Genomic DNA, 27811 nt, shown 5'->3' on the forward strand with positions numbered 1-27811 from the left:
AAATCACTGCTACTGTTGTAAGTGTTTCCTTTCGATTTGTGTTAAAACTGTAGCAGAGAAGTTACTAAAACTCCTTTTTTTATAGGGACAAAAAGGAAAAAGATCTTTTAACAATGCAAACACATGAACATGTCAATACTACTGTGTGCTTATGAGAGTCAAAACAAACATGGAATGAAGGCATGCAATTTTTATTTTATTTTACTTATTTTATTCACTCTCCCAGGTGTGTATAAGTCATAGAACAGGTAGTTGAACCTTATTACGAGCCTATTGGACAGCCCAAACAAGAGTAGGGCTGAGCATAGTAAGTGTCCGTATAACACACTTGTAAGGCAAGGCTAGGCAAGGCAAGTTTATTTGTATAGCACAATTCAACTACAAGGTGATTCAAAGTGCTTTACAGATAGACAAAAACAGTAGAAATAAAAAGCATGATTTAAATCATTTAAATTTTAAACAAAATTTAAATCAGAGTGAAAGAAACTAATTCTACAAGAATTACAACAATATAAAGACAAACAAATATCCAAATGTGACTTTTCCTGCTGTACACTACACATTACACTGGTGGAAGGTCAACAGAATAGAAAAATCCAACTTCTCTCAGACACTCTCATCTGCCCTCGGGCTCCCAGGAAGGTTGCTCCATAGACGAGGACCATAGTAGCTAAATGATGCTTCTCTGTGTGTTTTAGTCCTGACTTCAGGAATAAATAAAAGACCAGCGTCTGAGGACCGGATGCCTCAAGGAGGTTCATAAACCAACAGCAAATCTGATAAATATTTTGGACTAAGACCATTGAGAGCCATAAAAGCCAGAAAAAGAATCTTAAAATCAATCCGAAAACACACAGGAAACCAATGCAGAGATGTTAAAACTGGTGTAATATGTGCTCTCTTTTTGGTCCTCGTCAGAAAACGAGCAGCTGAGTTTTTTTCAGGAGCTGAAATGGTTCAATGGTTTCAATTGGCTTGAGAGAGGAACGGTTGCACTCTGAGAATGTTGTTCAAGAAAAAGAACACTTTCTCAGTTATATTTCTAATATGGGCTGTGATATCAAAAATAACTCTTGAGGTTCTGACCACTGCTATCTATTTAAATCCTCTATTGTTAACCTTTGCACCACCAGTCAGACACATGCACAGTCCGCTTTAAAAATATCTGCCAGCACAAATGCTGACACAGAAGTCAGATCTGGACAGATGGGCATCTGTGGTCTAATTAACTGCTGCTCGTTTGGGGTCGTTGACACGAAGCCCTGCAAGAACGTCTGTTCTCTGAATTTCACATCTGAAGGAACAGTGCAGCGAGTGAAAAAGCGCAAACATTTTACAAACTCAAGCTAAAATCTCTCAGAAATACCACTCAAGCTGAACAAACCGAGCTACAAAACCAGCTGCTCTTTGAATAAAATGTGTAATTTGTTTGATTCTGACTATCATTTCACGCTTTGTTGAAATACACACTTCTACTCATTTGGCTGAATCTAATATCCTGTTTCAGGTGGATATTATGCAAAAGTCATGCAAAAGTCTGGATTCTGAAACCTTAATTGGTTGGGAAAAGGTGAAAATCAGCATTTACTGAGCATCTTCACTGATCCACAGGATGAGTCACTAATGCTGTGGTTCTCCAACATAATGCTTTACAACGAGTCTAATATTCATATTAAATTCAGACTCTTTCACACATGAATCATTCCAGATGGTCGCTAAGAAGCCCAATTAGTCTTTCCACCTCTGTGTGGTTTCTCATAAATGCCAGTGTTCTTAAATGAGAAGAGCGACATGGAACATCAGTGTGGGGCCGTGTATACTCTCGCAGCAATGTGTCGCAGTGAGCTTGTCGCAGGTATGACGCAGTTATTTTTGATTTATGCCCAATTTTGAAGCGCAGTCTGCGCTATGTTAATTCCACGCTACAACGCAAGAGGGACAATCACGAACAAGCTAGGATTGTGGGTGTGGTGGGTGGCGTGTTTCTCTTCCGGTTACGGAGGTCATTCAACAACAATGGCGACTGGACGAATGCGCACTTTGATTGAGATGCAGCTGATCGATCTAGAAATAGAAGAAATATTGCTACTACTGGAGCTGGCAGAGAGGCGAAAGAATCGTCACGGTTAGCACGGTTAGCGTCCCCATTAGCCGGTTAGCAAACCGGAAATACGCATAGTGTAGAGCGGATGTAGAGTTGACCAATCAGAGGCCTCCTTTCTCTCCTCCCTGCGACGATATCTGCGGCACTGTCTGCGGTCAGTTACAATTTTGGGGAGGTGCACCAGAGTGTCTGCGCAAGGGGGGGGGGGGGGGGTGGGGGGGCATGTCTGCGTTAACTGCGACACACACGCAGACGACCTGGTTTCCGACCATAAACAAGAAAACACACACCAAGAAAACCCAACTTTATCTCTGTTGGGTTAAGTGTAAACAAGAAAAGGCAAACAAATGAGACGTAATAGGAGTATCATTCTTGCTTCGTCATGTTGCAATCTCTGTGTGAAGGAGCCAAGAGTGCACTTTCTTCAACATGAATGTATATGAGGGAAATGAATATATACATGTTGTAAGTCGGTAAGACTTGTCGCTTTCTAAGGAATTGAAATTTTGGCTTTTGTTCAATTAGATCTGGGAAATCATTTGCTTCTATGAAGGGTAAAGGGTCAGCGTAGAAGGATTGGTCACCAAACACTGGATTTCACAGGTCACTGTTTTTTGGGTGTTTCTTTTGACTACAACCAACATGTTAAAGGGATAGTTTGCCTCTTTTGACATGAAGCTGTATGACATCCCATATTAGCAATATCATTTATGAACATTGACTTACCCCCCGCTGCGTCCTGTGAGCCGAGTTCCAGCTAAATTTTGGCGTCCACGAAGCTAGTCCGGCTAGTTGGCTGGGGCTTGAAAAATAAAGCGTCTTGCTTCTCAAAAAAAAATGCTTTCAAAAGAGTAAAGGCCGGCGCACACCTTTACGATTCGTGTACGATTTTGTCGGCCCGATGACTTCGCATGGGAATCGTAAAGGTGTGCTTCTCAAAAAAATATGCGTTCAAAAGAGTAATACATTTGCATCACAAAATCGTTCTCGATGAAAAAGTCAGACCTCACTTCGCTTGGCGCTATTTTTGCCTCCCTTGATATCAATACGTCAAGCCGCCAAGCGAAGTGAGGTCTGACTTTTTCATTGAGAACGATTTTGTGATGCAAATGTATTAAGGCCGGCTCACACCTTTACGATGTCATCGTTGCATCGTTTGTCGGGTGATCGGCATAACAATTCGGACCGTATTTGACACGCTCGCACGTCCACCGCATACACTTGCGAACCTACAAGTTTTTTGACCGAATGTTATCACATGACCGAAATAGGAAGCCACAAATCATGTGACTTTCAAACTGGAGGCAGCCATGTTTGTGTCGTAGTCGTTCAACGTGACTAAGTGCGCTATTCCCATTGGCTGTTTAAATAATCCTGCGCGATGACATCGGAACAGAGACTGCACACACATACGATTGTATTCGGCACAAGGAAAACCCATACGAAAATATCAAACATGTTTAATTTGATCCGATGAAACGACAAACGACAAAATCGTTTGTCGGCTGCTACCGCACACCTTTACGATTCCCATGCGAAGTCATCGGGCCGACAAAATCGTACACGAATCGTAAAGGTGCGCGCCGGCCTTTACTCTTTTGAACGCATATTTTTTTGAGAAGCAAGACGCTTTATTTTTCTAGCCCCAGCCAACTAGCCGGACTAGCTTCGTGGACGCCAAAACTCGGCTGGAACTCCGCTCACAGGACGCAGCGGGGGGTAAGTCAATGTTCATAAATGATATTGCTAATGTGGGATGTCATACAGCTTCATGTCAAAATAGGCGAACTATCCCTTTAACATTCTTATCTTTTCATTTACTGATATTTTAAATTTCCAACGCACAGAGTACCCATTACACATCACACAGGGAACTGCTAAAGAGCTGTATGCAGCCAGTTGTCCTTTTAACTACTATTTAATGGTGATAGGAAAATGTAATTTCATCAGCAAGTAACGCAGACCCTGTTAGGAGGTCTTTAATTTAATCTAACTAATGTCTAACAAACCCTATCCCAAGAAATGTAACATCTAATAACTTTTTTCTAACCAATTCAACAACCCAGGGTAAATTGGAGTTAACAAAAATGACAAGAATAGACTGATCGTGATTTATTTTAGCTGCTAATTAACAAGTCTAATCTTTTATATGCTAAAGTTGCCTAAATGTACTAATCTGATCAGAAACAGTCCATTAACTAACTCGAACTAACATGCTCAGAAGGTAAATAATCTTTTCCTTAAAAGTCCTACCATTCAAAATTGGTCTGTTCTGCTGTTTTAGTATTTAATGGTTCCAGGAACTTTTGTGAGGCTGTAAGTCCATTGCTGCAAACAGAGATGACGTCACTATCAACTCAAGCATCGCCTTCTCGGCCTCTGAGTCGATGTTTTATCTTTTTATGACCCTTTGTAGAAGCACTTTGGTTCGTGTGAACTACATATAAATGTGCTTTATAAATTAATTTGACTTACTTTTTACCACATACGAAACACAGTGATTCAAACTACGTGTTTTTACACTTTCTCAGTTCTCTAAAGCGATAATAAGTTGTAAGAACAGCACTGTTCGCTGGCCAAAAGTAAAATGATCTGAGGAATCAACGTAACTGTGCTTTTTCATTTCTGTTCATTTCGGAATGACTTGTTTTAGTGATTGGTCAATTCACGTTTCGTTTCAGGTGTTTCAGAACTGCGTCCCCATTCACAATTGATAATGCTTATGTGATCTAATGACCCAGCTCCCTCGCTGTGATTCTGAGTTGGATTAAGCGGGTCTGGAAAATGGATGGAAGTGATGAAATTTATTTAAAACAAAAACAAACAGTATTTATATTTTCCTTCCTCAGTTTTCAGCTGAGATAAAGCTCCCGTTGTGCTACTGATGGTGTTTCCTCTGCGAGCGGCGTTGGCGCTTATGATGTAATGATGTCGATGGTTATCACGCTTAACTTGCTGGTTCAAATCGCATCCAGCATCTTCTTCTTCTTTCACTTTTTCACTTAGCTTCCGTCTGCTAATGGTTACAGTTGGAACTTGAAAGTATATGACTGTGGTTCAAATCTATATAGATGGTTTGGTTTAGATGTAAAAAAAACACATGCAAGTTTTATAGTCTATAATGCGGTGCTCCCTAACATTGAGCCAATGCGGACCTCAATGTTATCATCTAATTTCATAATCTAAGCTTGGACTGTGAAACTTTGTGGACAAACGTTCCTATTGTACAAGTTCTGGTGAGACTGGACCGATAGAGTCATTACGCTTTCATGAAACATTGACTGAGAGTTTTTTTGGTCCAATCATTTTGCTCCAAATTTTTCGGTTTCTTATTTAAAGTTATATAACCTGCTCTGTGCATCTCAGCAGATTTCAACAATTTTTTTGCTCTCAGTGAATGTTAATGTGATCGACTGGATCTTTGAATAATCACGTTCTCTGAAGTAAGAGGAATACATTTTCCTTTTACCCCCCATTACAGCCATTAAACCATACCTGTGCTCATTGTTAGAGTCTTTCATCACACAGGAAACACACTCTGCAGCTCCAACATGTCAGATTCATGATTTTAAATCTTAATTTCTCATGAGTGGAAGAAGTATTCCGAAGCTTTACTGCAGCCAAAGTAGAAAAACAACTCTTTACAAATACTCCTCCACATGCTATTGAATGAGAATTATTTTACTGTTGTAATTGATGGAGGTGGTGCTCAATGTGTCTTAATGCAACTTGTGATTTTTGTCATTAATTCGCTGATTATTTTCCCAGTTGGTTCATTCAGAATCTCAGACGATGCTTAGTTCAAACAAGGGCAAAAGGACAATAATCAAGACTGACCAAAAATGAATTGATTCATTGAAAAAAAAAAAAAACATTTCAGCCTAACTCGATATTAGATTCAATCATTAACAAGCTGCATATATGCCATATTTCACGGCTCCGTTCATTTTGCATGTTGAAATCTTACTTTAAAGCTCATTAAAGCTGCTGGGTAAATTTAGGCTGATCAAGAATACCATCTTTTTTCTATAAACAACAGATAAGAAGTCAGTATCTGTTTTGTAGTATAGTGCTGTAATATACTGGAAATAATTTTTCAGATTCTGTCATTACAATTTTAATTTGTTTCCCCCAAATTCTCCATTTAAGAGCTTATTTTTGAAAATGTTACTCTTAGGAACATGAGCTTGGCCTGAGTTGAAAATCAGTGTCATGACACCACTCGATTGTTAGGGTTAATTAATCCAGATAAGAAAACACCCTGGTTCCGTTGAACCATACTTTTCCGAAAGTGTGTCACTGCAACTTCAAATCAGAAGACAGTTTGTTTCCTCTTCCAATCCTGTTGATTTGATTATCAGATTTAAAAAAAAAACTGTTTCCCAAGTGACATTTTGTGAGGAGCCATTGATAACAATCGTAAGAGAGCTTTTTATGGGTGGTTCAACGTAAAAGAAACAGGAGTATTTCATCAACTTAAACAAAAAGGAAGAAATAATGGGGAGCGAGCGTGTCCTGCTCTTAAATGTATTCCCAGTGAACCTGTCTCGTTCACTGAATCCTCACTGTGAATATTTTCTCTGTAAGCTGCTCTGTGAAGTGTGAAACTGATACTCGCCCCCCGAGGTTGGCATCGTGGTCCTGCCTGCACAGCTGAGATTCATAACCGCCTTTGCGCTGTTTTTACTTCTCACTGTGTCAAATGTTGTCTGAATTTGTCCTGACGAAGGTCTCGTCTGCTCCTCTTGTGTCTTTGTAGAGCAGCTTGAGGCCGAGGAGTCCTGTCGGGATCTGAGGGGGAGGAATTCGGCGTCCTGACAGTGTGGACGGACCCCCGACCTGTGTGTACTGCGGCCATGACGGGATCAGCTGTTTGACTTCACGTGGCAGAGACATCACTTCTGTAGTTTTTGGCGCTTCTGATGTCACTTGGAAATCACATCAGCTCATGCATTGTGTTTTGATTCTTTTGGTTTATTTTCAATCTCTTTTCTTGAAGATTCTGCCTAAAACAATCGTGATGATGCTGTTAGTTTTACTCTGCATCAGGAATTAGGAAAACGTTTCCAGTCGCCACAGAAATCTTGTTATTGAGGAGTCTGCTGGAGGCCTTTGCTGCAGCTGGAACACTGAGGAGGGTTTAGATTTCTCCTTTAGTCCTGTGGGATTGTTGTGTGTCTGTCACTGAGTGACTCCTGAATGACTTGAACACAGAAATAATGATAGTATTTAAGTTTCCTGATCAAAGAACCGGATTATTTACCATGCAGGAGTTGATATATATTCAACTAAAATGTTTGAGCACAGTGGATTTTTAAAAAAACGTTTATAGATAGATCAATCTTGTAGATTTCGATTTCTTTTTTTAAACAGAATTTGGTGCTGCAGCAGCTGTGAAGTGAATCAGAATGCTGCTGTTTAAAAGACTGGTAGACCCTTAATGAACACAACCGAGTCTCTGACAGCATCAAGTCTAATGTTCAGACATGTGACTGCTTCTGGATTTCTATTTTTCCACTTACAGTCCATGAAAGTGAAAAAAAAAACTGTAAAGACAATTTTTTACACCTCAATTTTTGCAAAATAAAATCTAATTCATCCCCTGAATCCTGCACAGTTTAACCAACAGAAGTTAAACCAATATTGAAGTCACGTTACTGACGTTGACACCCCATCCGGCCTGGATTACAGACCCCGCATCAGCATTAACTGACAGTATTCTCAGTCACCAAATACAAAACTGTGCCGCAGTTCTGAAGAAGAAGAATTAACCATCCAGAAGACAATTCCTCCCATTCATCATCTGAAGGCGCCTTTTCCTTCCTCGGGAGGGAATTCGCCACTCATCCTATCATCGCCATGGTGATGTCACAGGGCACCTCTACCTTCCTGGCCTGTTTTGCCGGCTTCTGGTTGGTGTGGGCCGTCATCGTCATGCTCTGCTGTTTCTGCAGCTTCCTGCAGCGCAGGCTGAAGTGTCGCCGTGAGGAGCAGCTCAGAGAGCAGTGTCTGCGGACCGTGGAGATGGAGCCGCTTAGCTGCCACCCCGGCAGATACCCGCCTGCACCTCCACCACCGCCTCCACAGCTGTCAAGGGAGCCGCCACAGTTCTGCCCTCCTCAGACTTTGTCACCGCCTGTTCCTCTACCGGTTCCTCATCCCATGCCACAAGCAACCTGGATCAGCATGCCAGGTAATGTGATTTTGTTACTTCTTCTTCTTCTTCCCTCAGAGGTCACAACAAGACCAGGTGGGACCACACAGGTCGGCTAAAACATGTTTTTCAATGTTGCTAGAGGAAAATTTGGTCATTTAGATTAGGAGCACTCTAACTTTCTACCTGTTCTCCATCTTATCTCTGCTGTAATCCCCGTCAATGCTAATAGTGTTGATTTTCTTTGTTTATTTGAGATAAATGACATGATGTGCATTGATTGCACTCTTAGTAAATCTACATGCAACTAGTGTGGTTTAATTTAACACACAGTTTCAACCACTGCATCCATTAGTCTGACCTGCAAACTCAGGACAGGTGATGATTTCCTTATCGATGAGCCACATTTCATTCCTGGAACTCAGCTAATTAACTCAGTGATTTTTAACTCGGCTCCTTTAATGCAAAAGAAAATAAAGACTAAATACGACTGAGCAGTTTGAGGAGGCAGAGGAGGATGATTACATTATGCACTGTCAGATTTTTTTAGTTTTTAGCCACAGCTCCCAGCTTCCACCCCCTTCCTGCCGGGCAGCTCCCCCGCGGGCGTCAGAGTGACAGCTGCCGCTGAGGCGTGGGTGACTGCTGTGGAGGCCAAGCATGACGGAATGAACGACAACACGGCTCCGACATAAAATAAACAGAAAGACGAGGAGAAAGAGACAATCGGAGGCAGAGAGTAGAGTCAGCGCTCAGCTTTACACCGTCTTTGCCTCGCTGAAGCAGTTTCTCATCACTGTGATTCTTCATCCTGCCTCTTCTTGAAGCGTTCTCCTCAAGGAGCACCCAGGAAAATATCTTGTTGTTGGGTCCCAAAAGTTTCTCGATAAACAATGACAACAAAACAGCCAGTCCTCCAAACTGCATCCCGAACAAGTTTTTTCATGTCAGGGTTTCGATTGCACAGCATTTGTGTTTGTGTATCCAGATAAAATGTTTTGGGATCGAAAGAACAATTTATCTACAGAGGAAAATAATATCTAGATAGTTAAAGAAAAAATTTACAGAAAAAAGAAGGTAAATGGAGGAGCAAAACAAAGATAGATGATATGCAAAAGACAGACAGTAAAGGCTAAAACAAAAGGTTGCTGGAGTCTTGTTCAGAAAGGAGACTGATAAAGAGGTTTAGTAACCAGGCAGCAGCAGAGCTAAAAGGGAAGCAGGTGCTAAACAGCGGAGAACAGTTCAGTTGTGTGTGAGCCTGGAAACAAGGACATGGGGACACTGAAACATTTGAGATGTGGATGTTTTAGGATGAGAGAGAACTCTACAGCTTCTAATTGAATTGAATAATATTTCCATTAATTCCGAAAGGGAAATGCAAAATATTGTCGCAGATTAAAACTGAAGGAAAATAAATGCAAAATTAACAAAAAACTGTTGGAAAGGTTGGAATGGTAGCAGAAAGCAAAGCATGGTGGTTCTGCCCTCAATGATCAACTTAAGCATAGCGAAGCAGACAGAATGAAGTCCTTCACAAGTGACAAGTGTGTTGTATTTGTTGAGACGTATCCTTCAAATGCATTAAAGCTGCAGGAAAATAATAAAACACGTTGTCTCAACACTTACATGATGGACATTAAAGCATAAAACAAACTAGAAATGCACTCAGAGAGTGCAGACCTCCGCCAACCGCCAACCTACCTGTGGATAGCGAGCCATGTATGGACATACGTTCCTGATGTGGGCTACTTGTTCTTTGGCGCTGTCAGCAGAAGAGGCATTCCCTTCTCCCTATTCATTATTGAACAGCAGTGTTCGCCGTTATTAATTATTATTAATATTATTATTATTATAATGTTTTGTCGGGAAGCAGTGTTCTGTCGGGAAGCAGTGTTTGCCGCTCTCATTACGCTATATGCAGTTATGCACACAGGCTTGCCGTGCAAGTAAATCCGCGCACTATGCATTCTGTCTGGCTTTGGGCACGCTATATGCAGTTATGCACACTGGCTTGCCGTTGCAATCTTTTGTTGTGCTAATTACAGCAAATCCGCGCAATATGCATTCAATCCGCGCACTATGCATTCTGTCTGGCTTTGGCTCTGTTTGGCTTTGGCACCTTGAGGTCGCGCCACCTTGTGGAGGTCGCGCCACCTTGTGGAGGTCGCGCCACCTTGTGGAGGTCGCGCCACCTTGTGGAGGTCACGCCACCTTGTGGAGGTCGCGCCACCTTGTGGCAGGTCGCAAGTGGCAGGTCGCAAGATTGCAGCACGAACAGACGAACGAACATCCAGACAAACAGACAAACTCGGGCGATCACATAACCTCCTTGGCGGAGGTAATAAATAGATAGGCTCCAGCCTTCTCCCAGCTTCAGCTGTACTAAGTCTTTAAAGTGCCTTGAGATTACATTTGTTGTCATTTGGCTATATTTAAACAAAACTCAATTAAAATTTAAGAACATCCTCCTCGTTTCTCTCCATCTTCCTCCTGACTATATTCTCGGCGTCTCCTCTTCAACTTGGAATCTTATTCCGGGCATTATTTAAGGTTTGGAAAGTTCAGTCAGCTGCTTCCACATAACTAATATATAAAGCTGCCAGTTCTTTAGCAGCACAGCATCCAAACACAGAGATGTTTCAAAAATCAGTTTTCACAGACAAAGCTCAGTAATAAAAAGTTCAAACAAATGCCCAAATTTTCGGGGAAGCTGCAACAGATGAACAGAGAATAGTTTTGGTGAAGCGAATGCATCATATTACATAAAGTCATATATGTTATCCTCATCGAGGTGATGCTGGAGCCTCAAACTAACCCTTCCTGATTCTCCGTGTTGAAACATCAGTTCCATTTGTTTCCTCTCTCGATGTCTCCGTGTGGTTGATGTTTATTTAAAGCCTTCCTGGCAGCTGCTAGTATTGTTCACAGCGGAGGGATTTACAGGAGAGCGAGTGCAGAGCGGAGAAACAACGAGAGTCAGATCTTGTAGGTATTCGTCAAGCATGATGGGGGAGTGATGGATTGTGGCCAGGTACACATGCACACAAAGACTTTTGCATCCATAAATACATCGAGCTCCATGGCAACAGTTCAGCAAACAGCTGCTAGTTTCCAACACTGATGTCTCTTATTGTGACTGTATACGAGTTCTGTGAGAAATGATGCGTGTTGCTTGATGTTGTTGCAATTAATCCTCAAATGCATGGATCGTTTTTCAAATATACCTCAGTTTGACAGATATTTGTCATTCATTAAGGGTGCAAATACAAACGGATGTGTGCACCTATTACTATTAAAAAAAATTGTTTGCACAAAAGTATCCCACAGTTTTGAGAGCACAAATACAGAAAAATATATCAAAATATGTGGCTCAATCCGTAATAGTCAGCTATGACTTTTACTTACAGTTTAGTTCAGTTTTATTTATATAGCGCCAAATCACAACAAATGTCGTCTCAAGGCACTTCAAAGATACAGTCCAATTCAAGACAATTTTAATCCTATTCTAATCCAATCAAAATCCAATCCAATGCAATTCATACAAAGGCAATAAAAAAAAAAAAGTTGCCCAGCTAAGGAAACCAACAGATTGCCATATGATGTTCACAATAGTTGTAAAAAAATTGCCCCTCGAGAACTACTTGATTTTACCTTTACAAATAAAAAGCCAGGCTTCTTTGTAGCCCTATCGCGCTGAGATCCAGTAATGTATTTTTATCAGCTTTATTTAAAAAACAAAAAAAATTGTGTCAGATATTTAGGAGGAAAATCCAACTTTGTGACTGCTGATATTATCTACCTGTACTTCCCAACCAATGGGAATGTTGCATGTAGCAAAATGTAACTCAAAACTCTTTTTTGCAAAATCTGCATCCCAAGTTGGTCTCTTTTCTGAAACAATGACCAGGATTTTTACCTGAGGAGGTCATTTATTCTTTCATCATTGGACAGTGCAGGTGACAGACTGCTAAAGTTCAGCAGGTTACCTCAGAATATATCTAACATGACAAATAAATTCATTAAATGCAGGGCCGTCCCACAGCTTGGAAGTGAAAATGTCCAACCATACAGCAGAGATGAACGAGTTTACAGCCTGACACACAAAAAAGAAAAACACAGTTTTGGTGTGCATCAATACTTCATTCCCTCAGAAATATTTGAATTGAATTCAGTATATATTTGTGTCAGGAAATATGATGTTTTTTTCTGATGTGGGGTGGCTACAGAACAGTGATGGTTTACTTTATGAAACTTCGGTTGCAAAATGTTTTTAGTTTTCAGGTGTTGAGGAAATATAACCCTACTGAGAAACCACTGACCACCTCTACTACTCAAAAAAGCGCAGCGATTTAAAAAGAAAAGCACAAACGTATTGGCTTTTTACTTGGAAAATCTTTTCTAAACAAAGACGAGTTACTATAAGTCTTTGGAAGCAGGGAGCAGAAGAGCTTCTGCAACATGTCGACAGATATCGATCAGAATCTGTGCGGATTCATAGGCCTGGAACTGGCTTCAGTTGTTCAAAAAGCTGCTGTAAGACAGTTGCTTGTAGCCCGGAGGGGTTTAAACAGCCTTTATGCTCACAAAACACTGAAATAGAAACTCTGCAGTCTTACATTAGGCCCACCGGCTTTCAGTCAGGTCAGAGTGTTCTGCAGGATAGATGCTTTTCACAAACCTTATACCCAGGGGGCAAATCCCCAGTTTTTGGGAAAACAGACACGGAGCGTTGTAAAAGGTTTGACACCAGAAATGATATCTAGGACCTTCAAGGATCACAACCTGGGTGGACAACCCGGTCAACTAGCTGCTGGAAAGCTACAGGGGGCCAAAGACCCTCTTTTTGGGACATGTTCCTGGCGGAATTATGTAAATGCATATATATAGGCACTACAATGGCATACAGTTTTTCTCTATTGCTTAAACACATTTCACGATACTGCCCTCACTTTTCACAAAACTCTAAACACAAAACACTTTTCTAAAGCTACGTACACACAACCTCACAGTCTCTTTTCAAAACGAACCCATCACACCAAAACAGTTGCTCATATGCTCAGAACCAACCCATCACACCAAAACAGTTGCTCATATGCTCAAAACCAACCCATCACACCAAAACAGTTGCTCATATGCTCAAAACCAACCCATCACACCAAAACAGTTGCTTATATGCTCAAAAGCAAACTTTGACACCACAATACCGCTCAAGGCCTGCAAAAATGTAAACACTACTGAGCATCATTAACCACATTACCAAAAATATTGAAAACACAATTTTCAGAGTGTGAGACTGTTCTTTTTACAGTTTCACAACTGCCAGGATGCATTTGAGCAACCCTTATTTATTCTCAAATATGTATTGGGCATTTACTATAGATTTGTGCATTTCATAGGAATAATGAATAATGCAGAAAATGCAGTAATAGCACAACTCAATGCAGAAATGAGTACTGTAAACTCCATGGAGGATCCATTACACACAATAGATACAGTGCAGTAACAATTGAAAACACAATGTTCAGGGTGCGATTTCTTTTATTACAGTACGTTGTACATGTAAATTGACACTGAAATCATTGGGCGGCATCACGTCGTCGGGCTGGGTCGGGCCACAGGACCTCATCAACGTCACAGGCAATATTGTCCATAGCCAAACAACGTGGGAAGAATGCCCTGGCATGCCGCACCCAGCCTTGGAACGCCTCCACAGCCACATCATCACAGGCCAGGTCCATAGCCCTGAGAAGGTTCTCTCTGGTGTAAGGTTGGCGGTCATAGACCTTCCACCGCCATGATGAGAAGAACTCTTCTATTGGGTTTAGGAATGGAGAGTAGGGTGGCAGACACACATTAATAAATTGCTGGTTGATGTTAAACCACTCTCTGACCTGGATGCTGCGATGGAAACTAACATTGTCCCAGAGGGTGACATATATGGGAAGATCAGCCGGCCCAGGATTCTGCTGGTCGTGGTGATCAGCTGGCCCAGCATTCGGGTGGTCATTGTCATGCAAAACATCTCTGAGCTCTCCTAGGAAGGTGAGGAGACGCTCAGTGTTGTAGGCACCAAGTTCAGCATGCCGGTGGAGAAGCCCTCTAGAACTCATGGCAGCGCAGAGAGTGATGTTTCCTCCACGTTGGCCGGGCACATCAACGATAGCTCTCCGTCCTATGATGTTACGGCCTCTCCTCCTCCTTTTTGTGAGGTTGAAGCCAGCCTCATCCACAAATAGAAATTCATGGGGTCTGGCACGAACTCCTCTTCTTCTGCCTTGATCATCCATTTTTGTTTGGAACCTTCAGCAAACTGACTTATCTAGGTGTGGTCACATCATTTGCAATAGGTGTTTTCAATTATGAGTCGTTGTGTTTACTGAATGACACCAGGTATGTTCATTGTGTTCAAGTTTTGCTGACTGTGGGTGGCATTTTGCATCACATGAGCTTCACAATGCATATTGGAGCAGAGCTATATGCAAAATGTGTTTTAGCAAGGCAAAATGTGTTTAGAGTTTTGAGAAAAAGGGGATGGGTTTTGTGAACAGTGTCTACAGGTGAATTGTGTTTGTGGTTGTGGCAAATGGGGGGTAGTTTTACTAAATGTGTTTAGGCAACTGGTCATTTGGTTTAGAGTACTGGGTTTTGTGTTTTGGCAATAGAGAAAAACTGTAAATAGTCACATGCCTATAAAATTTGACAGAGAGTATCCTGACACATAGGGGGAAGCAGGAAAAAAAGATTCTGGGGATTGCTGCCATTCCATTTTAAGATATCACCCTCAACATCCCAAAAAAGACTAAAAAAGTACTGTTCGTCTGACAAATTCTCATGAAAGTTAATATTTTTCAGCGCATTATGGTGAATATCTATGCCTAATATGTATATAGAAAACTTCCATTTGAGTAAGATAGCCTTTCTATCTCAAAGATTGCACTTGCTGTTGCCAAAAGTCTTCTCTATATCCCAAATCGAGAATTGTACTGAAACTGAATTTCCAGTCAGTGTTCTACCAAATGGGGTTCAGTGCTATTTCTTAATTTCTTCTTCTATCATTTGTGCAAATCAATGCCTCAGTGTTTATGAAAAATATCCTATTTTGATAATGAAAGAAACAAAATTCTTGTCAGCAAAACATTTATTTTCATTTAAATTTTCATAAATTGAACATAAAATAACCATCTTCTTGGCCAGAACTAGAAAATAGGATTGTGATTAAAATAAATAAATAAATAAAAAGTAACCTGACATATACATGTCCAAATTACAGCAGGTAGAACAGGTTTTAGTATTAGTATCTAGCTCTCTGATTCACTGCTGCTGTCACTGAACTCCAATGTGGCAGTGTTTAATCTGTTGCATCTGGTTGCCAGTCCCTGGCAACGGCACCCTATGTAGCATGGAACTCCATTCTTTGCACAGGAACAGTTCTTCTGGCAGCCTTTGACACATCCACATGAGATTGTCTTGTTCATTGACACAGGCCAGGCTGGCTTTGTAGAAGGGATGGGAACTGCTTTTCCATTATCCATAGACCATCCAAATTCTGTGCATAAGGGAATTTCTGGCTTGGAAATGTGTGCGCTCTTGTAAATGAGTGTCGCTAGAGCAGCCCTTTTCAGGTGCAGGAGAAATGCATCTTCTGTTGGGGGTAGTAGCTTTAAGAGTGTTGATCTGTTGTTCAGGAACTTGTATGCTCTCAGTTTGCCCAGATCTGAATCCTCAAAGGGATCTGCTGTGGCTGTGTACACAGCTATGGTGAGGTCTCGTGCCTGGTTATGTAAAGCACATTGAGTTGCCTGTGGTATGAAATGCGCTATATAAATAAAGATGCCTTGCCTTGCCTTGCCTTGCCTGGTTAAGGAGGTCATCTGTTATGGCATCGGTTGGGTTCCCACCAAATTCTTCAAGTGCATGTATGTCCAGAATCATGCTGCTCTTAAACCATGACTTCTTTCCAGTGAAATATGGGTAACTAGTTGTATCTCTGCCACTCAGACTGTGGACAAAGGGCATTGCACAACACTGTGAAGGTCCCAGTGCCACAACCATTTCATGGATAGGCAGGTATGCATTCTGGGCTGTTCTCACCCATAGCTCTGCTAGATCACTAAGATGCATTGCACCATAGTACAGGCACATGGCAATGACGTCAGTGTCATTTGCATGTATGACAACTCTGTCAACTCCTTCATTCTGGACACTGTAGAGGGTGTGGAGTATGATCCTGGTGTCAGCCTCCTGCTGTGTAGACTCCAGAGCAGGAACATGCATAACAGACCCTTCTGCCAGCACCACACTCTTGGTCTCTTCTTTGAAACCACCACCCAGGTAGAGATGAGTTGGGCCAAGAACAGGCTCCAGTGTCTCATTCTCACACCATTTGTCACAGAGGAAGCTCAGAAGATTTGCTTTGTTAGCTGAGACTGCAAAAAACTCCTTTGGGTCTGGAGCTGCAAATTGCTCACTGACTTCATACACTTTGGCTGGTTTTGATCGGGCGTAGAAGATGCATTTCTCCTGCACCTGAAAAGGGCTGCTCTAGCGACACTCATTTACAAGAGCGCACACATTTCCAAGCCAGAAATTCCCTTATGCACAGAATTTGGATGGTCTATGGATAATGGAAAAGCAGTTCCCATCCCTTCTACAAAGCCAGCCTGGCCTGTGTCAATGAACAAGACAATCTCATGTGGATGTGTCAAAGGCTGCCAGAAGAACTGTTCCTGTGCAAAGAATGGAGTTCCATGCTACATAGGGTGCCGTTGCCAGGGACTGGCAACCAGATGCAACAGATTAAACACTGCCACATTGGAGTTCAGTGACAGCAGCAGTGAATCAGAGAGCTAGATACTAATACTAAAACCTGTTCTACCTGCTGTAATTTGGACGTGTATATGTCAGCTTACTTTTTATTTATTTATTTATTTTATTCATAATCCTATTTTCTAGTTCTGGCCAAGAAGATGGTTATTTTATGTTCAATTTATGAAAATTTAAATGAAAATAAATGTTTTGCTGACAAGAATTTTGTTTCTTTCATTATCAAAATAGGATATTTTTCATAAACACTGAGGCATTGATTTGCACAAATGATAGAAGAAGAAATTAAGAAATAGCACTGAACCCCATTTGGTAGAACACTGACTGGAAATTCAGTTTCAGTACAATTCTCGATTTGGGATATAGAGAAGACTTTTGGCAACAGCAAGTGCAATTTTTGAAATAGAAAGGCTATCTTGGACTCAAATGGAAGCTTATGAATTAGGGAAGTTTTCTATATACATATTAGGCATAGATATTCACCATAAAGCGCTGAAAAATATTAACTTTCATGAGAATTTGTCAGACGAACAGTACTTTTTTTTGTCTTTTTTGGGATGTTGAGGATGATATCTTAAAATGGTGGCAGCAAGCCCCAGAATCTTTTTTTCCTGCTTCCCCCTATGTGTCAGGATACTCTCTGCCAAATGTTATAGGTGTGTGACTATTTATGCCATTGTAGTGCCTATATATATGCATTTACATAATTCCGCCAGGAACATGTCCCAAAAAGAGGGTCTTTGGCCCCCTGTAGCTTTCCAGCAGCTAGTTGACCGGGTTGTCCACCCAGGTTGTGATCCTTGAAGGTCCTAGATATCATTTCTGGTGTAAAACCTTTTACAACGCTCCGTGTCTGTTTTTTCGCTTTGCCCCCTGGGTATTATTTAGTTTTTTTGCTTCTCTACAGCACAAATAGCAAACTCAGATGCTTCTTGCTTTAATATCTTCTAGAAGAAAATGTCAAACTAATTTGTGTTAGCTGACTCATACGCTGCTAAAATACCTCAACAGATTAGCGCTTTGTTTTCACAACAGTGACAGGAAGCTGCATCTGCTACATCTGCTTCACTTCACTCGTGCATTAGCACCTGTAGCACATGAACCCCCCCAACTTAAAGTCTGATACACCTTGTCAACAGGCAAGGCAGGCAACTGCTTGGAGCCCCGAGCCACTAGGGGCCCCCCGAGAGCTGAGGTGCATTCAATCAAAAGCCCCTTTCACACTGAGGAATAACCCGCGTTTAATCCGTGAATTTAGCGTGTCCGCTGTTGCGTTCATACTGCCCACCCGGGCTGCCGCGTCAACTCGACTCGCCTTTCGACCCGCGTCGGACCCTAGTCTTTTTGCCGAGCCGAGTTTGGTGTGAACGCAATCGACGCGGGTCGGACGTGGGCGTGGCGTGACGTGAGGAGTTTAAAAGACAGAATGGGCAGCTGATTCAGAACAACAGCGACAGGTGAGGACAAGTTTTACTCTGTTTTAGCCTACATCAAGTTCGAGACATTTTTGAAGATGGCCAACTGGGGAGACAAGGAGGTCCGCGAGCTCCTCAGCCTCCGAGCAGAGGACGTTATTTACCGCCACATTTCTGGGACTATAGTGCTCTTGTATTCTCTGCATATGTTCTTCGGCGGCATCCCACGTTGTAACCATCCACACCCCGTAAAATAACATCTCCATGAACTGCATATACAATTGCAAAAACGAGTCCTCAAGGTGTATTTAACCCTACTTCCAACGCATGGCTTGTGCCTACGTCATTGTACACGCCCAGCATTTTATGTATTTCGTGTGACGCTCTGCCACTAGGCAACGCCCCCTGAACTCGGCGACACGGGTCACCTAACACGCCAAGCGTTCACATTGCTCGACGCGGGTCGAAGGTGCAATTTGGACCCGCTAAGGTAGCGGGTTGCAGTGTGAAAGGGGCTAAAGATTGTCTAGTTACTTTATAAACTGTCTCAAACAGTGGCGAACGTTCGTGGTGAACATGTTTTCTTTGAACAGTTAAATTTAAATGATTTAGTCAAAGGTCTAGTTAACATGCCATTCTATAATTCCATAATTGCATTGTTGACTTCACACTCACGTCAAGTTCCACTGTAGGCTATGTTCGCGGAGAACTAGCCCCTCAAGGCTAGTGGAAAATAAAAACCATACTTATGAAATCGATATCACGAACAGCTTTACTTGTCACAAAGAATCTTTAAATGAACACAATTATTATTGGATGGCCAGCTACACCCAGTAGATAAATAGCAACAGGCGAATATCAAGTGCCAACGTAGACAACATAGTCTTTTTTAGTTATTTATTTATTCTTTACATGTATATTTTAAAAATAACAATGTTTTTCATGTTTGGAACATGTTTGGAATAAAAAGAGGTTTTATTTCATACGTTTTTCGTTGGTGTCAGATGTTTTGGTGACGAACATTGGTCGGTAGGGCCCCCTAGGATTTTTTTGCTTGGGGCCCCCACAGACTCTAGAATCGCCACTGCATGATTGGCAAGATACTGGAAGGATTGTTGGCCATTTACCTTCTAGATGAAATTCTAATACTGTAGCAGGGTAAATTAAAAACAGTTTGCTGCTTAAAAATACAGTTTTCCTGATAATGTCAGGCCTCAGCCAACCAGCATCTGAAATCACAGCCTCTGTCACTCAGTCACTACAGCTGACTGTACATAATAGACACCTAGTATTACTCAGTTGGGAGCAGAGAATGGAGACCTCAGAAACTCATGATTCATCATTAGTTTGCGTCGTCGCTGACACATCCAGTGTTTGTAACTTATTCTCCCGTCTATAAAATGTATTTGATGATTGGTTTGTTGGCATTTTATGACAATGTGGGAATATTTGAATGCACTGCAAAGCAAATTGGAAGTAACTTTAGATCTTAGTAATACAGTGTGCCACTAAACTAGAGCGCTAAAACCATTCAGATCAGCTGAATGCTGCGAATTTAATTTATTAATCACCTTTTCAATTTGCTGTTGGGTCTGAATAATGGGAACGTACTGTATGATTGTTTGCTCTCGTACAACATGCTGCGGAAAACGAGAGGCAGAACAAGCCTGAAATAAGAGTGAATGATACAAGAGAGCAGATGTTCTCTGATTGTTCTTGTTCCTGCAGCAAAGCACCGTGCCACATGGAACCCAGCAGGCAGGTGATAATTACAGTTTTTTTGGGTTATGACCTGAAAACTGAGTGTGTGCTCACAGCCACAGGCTGTGTTCATTGTATAATGTTGATGATAGGCACCAAACCCCAGCTTGTCATCAGCTTTCTCTCCTGACGTGCTGTATGAACAAACAACCTGTGTGGCTGTTCTGATTAGAGGACATGTTGGTATTACTCTTTCTGATTTCAGCTACATAGAATTGAATGCTACATATGTGTCATGATCCATGTTTTTTGTGTTTTGATTTTCTTGTCTTTTCTATGGTTTAATTTGTTTCTTAGTTCTTTGATTTACTTTCTCTGTTTTGTGTTCCGAGTTGGTATTATGTGTTAACTCTGTGTTTAGATCCTGTCATTACTCCGAGATGTCCTAGTCTTTTCTGCTGTTTGGTCCTCAGCTCCACTTTCACACCTGTTTCACACCACTCAGTTAAGCCTAATTTATACCTCTTTTAACTGCCCTTGCGCTTGCGTTAATGGCTCGAGACGTTTATGCTTCATTTTGCTTTGCTGGCGGTTGCGCGTGCTGCGTGGCGATTCACCGCCAGGACAGTAGGTGGAGCAGCAGGTGGACCGGCATGTCTAGGTTGCCGGAGATCTCGGTCCACGAATTGGCACTCATCTGATCGTCCTTGTATTCCGCCAAGGACGGGTTGTAAAGATGTTCGTACCTGCAGACCTCTTCGGCAAGTCTCTCTTCGAGTGGATTCATGCTTCTTCTTCTTCTTTTTCTTCGCTTTCTACCTTGGCGTTTGAAAACAGTGGTCTTTTATTAGGGGATGAAACCGGAAGATGAACACGCCGCCGGATGTGATGTAGATAGTGGCTTGTGCTCGCGTCTTGCGTGAAGTTTAGAAAAGGTGACACACGCAAGCATGCAAGCACGCAAGCACGCTCCTTGTCTTGCGTCACCGACCATAAACCGACCTTTAGGTTTTGTTCACTCTTTGTCAGATCCTCGCCGTTACTAACGTTTTCTCATCTTCTTCAATTTTATGTTTTTCACATCCGCGTTGCTCCTTTTTTTTTTCCCTTGTAGGTTCATGGCTTTCTGGCTCAGTCGTGTTTTTGATTTGTTTTATAATAGATACTTTAGTGATCATCTGTTGCCTCCGGACCGACATTGTGACGACATAATTTAAACTTTGTTTAAAAGTCAGTTACCGTGCTTGTTAGAAAGTAGGTTGTTAAGAGCTTAAAGAGGCAAAGATCCAACTCCAACTTGGAGGGACCAGTTCACACCAGGTTAAATGGGTGGAGAGGTTTGAGAGCTGTGTAGTCAGAGGCTTTAGCACCTGGTAGTGTGTCCCAAGACAAATTAGTCTCAGGGAAGGGGTCAGGCTAAACGTGATTCAAGGACCTCTATGTAGTGATGCCAAGCGGGGGATGACACCTTGCTTACTGAAGGGAAACCAGGTTTACCAGGAGCTCATCAATGAGCGCCAGGCTCGACTGAAATCGTCCGAAAGAAGCCACCAGACACCACGTCAGCACAGGCTGTCCGCCTGCAGGGATAGAAATCAAGGTCGGGTGCAGTGTGAGCCGAGTGGCTGGCAAAAACAGAATCCTGGGCGGGACGATTCCCCTTCTTCACAAACTGCGAGACTGCCGCTCTCAGACGTGTCCTCACTGCTGAATTGGCTGTGGTTGACTTGTTGAATTCTGACACATACTGTGATACATCTTAAAGGTGTAATAACCATAACATTTTGAAGACATTTCAAAGCTTGGTATTTTCACATTGATTGTCCCTCAGAAGTGGGATGTTGAAACTTAAAATCACCCTAAGAGCTTAAATGAGGGCAACTCAACTTTTTCTTGGTTCTTGAAGATGTTTCACCTCTAATCCGAAAGGTTTTAAACTAGTTGAATCTGAACCTGAACCCAACCTGGCAGCTGGTTCCACAGAGAGGGGCCTGATATCTGAAGGCTCTGCCTCCCATTCTACTTTTAGAAACTCTGGGAACAACAAGTAAACCTGCAGTCTATCCACCTTTAAGGTATGATGGAGCTCAGTCATTAAGAGCTTTATATGTGAGGAGAAGAATTTTAAATTCTATTCTGAATTTAACAGGGAACCATGTAACGACGCGCTCGCCGTTACCTCGGATTGAAAGGAACTATGACAGACAGGAAAAAGACATTTATTGATACAGTGGATTCAGGTGTGTTTCGGGCGGGGCCAGAGACGCTGTGCACGGGACGCTTGCTGGTCTGTGTCGTCGTCCGCTTGTTTATCACCTGCACACACAGAACCACACAGACAGACTCACTACACGAGTGGGATATGATTGGGAAAAACAAAGGTGAAACTTACCTCAACCGGCTGCTCTGTCCTCTTGGGGTGTTACATCAAAAGAGGTCCCCGGGGACATGACCCCTTAAATATGGTTCCGGAGGACAGTAGCAAGTAGGAGGGGGGAGTAGGGGAGTGTGTAAATATGTTTATTCATGTATGTTTAGGGTGTGAAGTAATGGTTTAGGGGTTTGTAAATAGGTGATTATATTGTGTATATATTGCAATTATGGATGTATGTACATATTTATGAGTTATTGGTAATTATGTAAATATTTGAACCTACCTGTTTATGGTTTGGTCTAATTAGTCATGTGACTAAGGGTAGGGTTTTAAAACGGAGGCAAAATGTTTGTTAGGGGTAGAGTGTTGGAGATTTGATTTGAGACTGATGAGTATTGTTATTGAGAAGAATTTGGATTTTGCATGTGTTTCAATAAACACACCTTCATTGCCACTTAAAGGAGTATTCCTTGGTTTTTTGCCTCCGGACCGCTCGATGAGTTGACAAACCAATGAAGAGAAACTAAAACTGGAGAAATATGATCTCGCCTGATAGATCTCATCAGAAATCTGGCTGCAGCATTTTCGGATCAACTGGAGGCTTTTCAGAGAATATGTGGAACAGCCCAATAATAAAGAATTATGGTAATCCAATCTGGAAGTAACACATGTCGCAGATTGTTAAGGTCATGTGTGTCACTGAACCAGCTGACAATTGTGTGGGTCGTTAAAGCTCTTCTCAAGACTGCATTGTAAGTGCTGGGAAAGTGATACCTGAGACCACCTCCTCTGTTGGACTTGTTTAGAACTGATGAAGACTTTCAGATGAGAGTTTAAACTTCTTCAAAAATCAAGACGAAGAAGTCCATCTGCCTTTAATCAAACTATTATCATAACTTGGATGACTGAGAATCACATTTATTAATTTATTCATTAAGAACTTTTTTTTTCTTCTTACTTTGTTATCTCTCTTTGGAAACCATTTACTCATTACTGACCAAGAAATACAACTTGTTTTCCAGCTTTCTTGTTTTTTTTATGGTTGAAGATCAAAAACTCTGAGTAGCCAGTTGCCATCAAATGTAGCTCTTCAACCAAATGTTATGTCGATATATGAGGCAACATACTGTGTCTCAGTGGGTTAATGTTCTGCAACATAATAAGTTGGTGTTTGCATATCCTCTTTGAGCTTTGTCCCTTGATTTGTCTTTAACTTCCATTCTTCTTTTTCTTTCAGACACTGACGTATTCGGGAAGCCGCCTTGTTATGAGGAGGCAGTCCTGATGGAGGATCCTCCTCCACCCTACAGCGAGGTCTTGGCCGACTCACGAGGAGCAACCTACCTGAAGCCCGCCCCGCTCCAAAACGCCGCCCGGCAGCTTTTGAGGGAAAATCGTGATCCGGCTCCGGTGTTCACATCAGAGACCAGCAAGCCTCCCACGGCGACTGTGTTCCCTGATCGGGGTTACTCCTCCCTGATTCGCCTGCCTTCGTCGCAGCGTTGGGACTCCTTGGGTCATCTTCTGTCCAACATGGATCTGAACCATAATAACCTCACCCCACCAGTGGCCCGCTCGCTTCAGGCTGCTGCCGCCATGGCGACCATGCCCCGCAGAGAAACCAGGACTCATCATGATAGACTTGGGCTGCGAGGTGGAATACAAGGGTTTCAAGGGGGGATACAGGGGTTTCAAGGAGGATTGCAAGGACTTCAGGGGGTCCACAGACTAAGAGGTTTGGAGCCTGGCTGCACCATGCCAACAGCCTTCCCTCTGCTGGGTCGGAGCACTGCTGTTTAGGTCTGGATGCTAACGGGAGAACCGGAGAATTAGAAAGTTAAAGAACCTGAAGATCTCCAAAGAGTCTTTTTTTTTTACAGTGACCTCATGTATTTTGCTCAGTGTTTACCACATAAATGCTGCTAGAAGTAGAGATTTTATTCCCCAGAAACCCAAAGGAGGCTTAAAGTGTTGCAAAAGCTTCAGGAGTTGAATTCCCCCTGAGCTGTGTCCAGGATTATGCGCGAGTAAAGGAGGACATCACACTCTGTTTCAAACTGGTGCGGTTGAGTCACAAAGGTACTCTGTTGTGATGTTGAAGCTAATTGAGTCAAAGACCTTTTAAAGAGCAGAGGAGAAGAGAGAAGAAGCGGTAACGAGGTGAGGAGACCAACAAACAGCACATCTGATTCTCCTCTTACATCCAGACTCCCTTCATCTTTGTTTCCATCTCCACCTCCCCTCTCATTCATCCCTCATCTCGTCTCCTCTCTCTGCGCCTGAGCAACCTATTGTACCAGCCTGGTGTTGCCATGGCTCCGGGGAGCTATCTCTTGCCTACGACGACCTCTCCTCCTTTATCTGCTCTGGGTTTTTTTTTAAAGACGCTGCTCACCGCTTGTGTCCTCTCAAGGACTGTGAGCATTAACGCTTATGAAAGAGTACACGGTGACCCTCACTGGGACACGACCATCTTGTTTGTGGCGCAGAGCCGAAGGCCAATTACGGCCAGAACTGTTTGAAAGCTGGGGTACAACACAATGACCACAAAACCAAGTGAACATGAAGTTTGTAATTTTCAGTGTCATCTCTATGGTTGACAGGAACCCTTTCTGTGGTCACAGGATGATGTCAGTTGGTTCTCTTTTTGGAAAAAGACATTTTTCATGTACAAACGTATTCTTTCAATCTTTATGAAGAAAAAAAAATGTTCTCTTACATATTCATCTACAAGGCCTCTTCCTGTGATTTATAGAGTTAAAAAGAGGAAAAACTGGGAAAATAAAACTAATCTTTGTTATTATTTCTGCTTTCTTGTTGTGTTTGAGATTATTTTTGTAATGGGGAGCGGAGGAGATCGCCTGCAGTGTTAAAATCATCACATGGGAAGAGTAAGAATTTAATATCTCCACCAGTGGGTTCACACTGTTTTGATTAACAGGGGTTGGTTGTGATGTACCAACAAACTCCGCAATGCACCAGTAGAGATCAACAAGGCTGTCCTGGTTTAAAATTCCTGTGTCTTGGTTTTCTCAGACACACCGCATTTTGAATTTTGAGTCTACCGCAGCAGAGAGGATGTGTTTGCGTTTTGTCCGAGAGAAAAAAAAAAAAAGCACATTTTTTTGGATCTTTGTCAGAGAGGACTGGATGTCTTTACACTGTGATGAGTCACATATGTCAACACAATTTTTAGTTTTCACACAATCATTTGAACAAAAAGTATGTTCTTTCAATTCTCAGGGCATAAAAAACAAGAATTAAAATCTTCTGCTCCTCATCAGATGTTAAAATTTCAGTAAAATCAACCTGAGATGAACAACAACACATGACATATAACACTTTGTCATTATTTATTGAACCAAAACTGAGACAAAACACAGGAGCAATGTGTGAGAAACTTAGTGAACCCCATGAGCTTGTAGGACCCTCTTTAGCAGCAATAAGTTGAAGTGATGTTTTTTTTGTTTGAGATTATCAGTCTCTCACATGGTTGTGAAGGAATTTTGGCCCACTCTTCTCTTCTTTCCAACGTTGCTTCAGCTCATTGAGGTTTGCAGCACTGGTTTATGCACAGCTCTCTTAAGTTCCCACCACAGCATTTCAATCAGGTTGAGGTCTGGACTTTGCGACCTGTTGCAGCCATCCAATTCAAGTTGAGCTAATAATTTTCATAATTAAGTAAATAGTCTCACTCTCAACCTTTGATCACTATATTTTTTTTTACACAGCATCCCAACTTTATTGGAATCGGGGTTGTACATTTGTTTTATAGACAGCTGGTAAGATCAAAAACCTGGAAAACAAAGAACCATAGACAAATATTATACAAATATCTGTAATGTCTGCATTTTCATCTTTTTCTTTCCATGCCAAGAGGGACCCTTAACCTTTATTTTATTTGACCTTAATTTCTTCCATTTGTACAAACATCTTATAAAGACAGTCTGTTTGGATTTTTGGAGGCATCTTCATCTGAACTGTCTTTGCTCTGAACTTCAACATTAACGTGTGATCTAACTGGGATCCCTTTACAATCAGTGTGATACAGCATTGCTGCTTTTATCTTGATCAAACAAAATAGATTTTCCTGTGAAAACACTTTGACTTATGTGTTAACCTGTAACATTTGCAGAAAAAATATTTATCACATTATCTTTGTATATTTGGTTTTGCAACTCTAAGCTATAAATTGATTCTCCACCATGTTTTTTTTTTTTTTTTACGTCCTGTCTTCCTTTCTTAATCCTGCAGTTCTGTTGTGTCCTTTTCTCCTCCTGACATGACATCCAGTACCAACATAAGCTCTTAACAATGTCGTCAGACACAAAACTGAGTAAAGAGGAAGTGGCGTCTGCTGCTTAAAACCATCATCACTGACATGTATCAAAGTCATTTATCTGACTTTCTCTGTGCTCGAAGCGAGTCACTTGTTTCAAGGGTTTCAATAAAACAATTGGAAAGATATCAAGCAGTGGTCCTTTAAGCTCTCAGATTCTTTAAATCTTTATGTTTCATATTAAATTCAGAGTCCAACACAAACTGCTAAATTACAAAGAAAATAGCAGATCGTAAAGCATCATTGGTTTAGAAGAGGCACAATTTCCAAAACAACATTATCATTAATTAGTATTCAGTGACTGTTGTGACTCACAATAGGAAGCTCATAGTTAATGCTTAGTGAACAATAAAACAATTGACACAAAACTGGTGCTAATTCGACTTTGTGTAGCAGGTAAATATAAAGCAACAGTACGCACCCACAAAAGATCACTAATTTCTGCCAACAAGCTGTTCCACATTTAATGGATGTGAGGTGGTAAGTGTTGGCAACTGGATTAACCCAAAAGGTTGAAATCTGAATTTATGACAAGAGATTTTTTGTGTATAAACGTCTATCCAAATGCAATCATTGCTCCCTATATTGTGAAGTGGACACTTACAGGTTCATAGAGAGCAGTAAACTGAAATTCATAAGCTTAGAAAAACAATTATTTTTCATTATCAGTAATCACTGTTGGGTTTCACTAAGATATATATTTTTTTCATGTAAATATTTTAAGGGCACGATGTACTGTACATAATTTACATTCTTTCCAAGCAGCCAGACTTTTTTGTAATCTTTTAAAGTGTTGTTGAGCAGTAGAAGGGGAAATTATATTCCAACATTAAAGCTGCAGTCGGCAAGTTTTCAAAATTCCGAGTCTAAAGTCGGAAAATTCGAACTGATACAACTT

General features: G+C 41.6%; 1 protein-coding gene across 3 annotated transcripts in view; it reads left to right on the plus strand.

Annotated features, from left to right (window-relative positions):
* The window catches only part of prr7 (proline rich 7 (synaptic)), a 34229-nt gene extending 7095 nt beyond the window's left edge, over window positions 1-27134 (plus strand). For 2 of the 3 annotated variants that reach the window (XM_075486576.1, XM_075486578.1), the window contains exons 2-3: window positions 6864-8297; window positions 23812-27134. In XM_075486576.1, the coding sequence (XP_075342691.1) occupies window positions 7964-8297; window positions 23812-24374 (897 nt within the window). In that variant the 5' untranslated portion in view covers window positions 6864-7963 and the 3' untranslated portion in view covers window positions 24375-27134. The remainder of the gene's footprint in view (window positions 1-6863; window positions 8298-23811) is intronic. The other variant, XM_075486577.1, reaches the window with a different exon arrangement.
* The last annotated feature ends 677 nt before the right edge of the window (window positions 27135-27811 follow it).

This window comes from Odontesthes bonariensis, chromosome 16 (genome assembly GCF_027942865.1).
Source record: "Odontesthes bonariensis isolate fOdoBon6 chromosome 16, fOdoBon6.hap1, whole genome shotgun sequence".
Lineage (NCBI taxonomy): Eukaryota > Metazoa > Chordata > Actinopteri > Atheriniformes > Atherinopsidae > Odontesthes > Odontesthes bonariensis.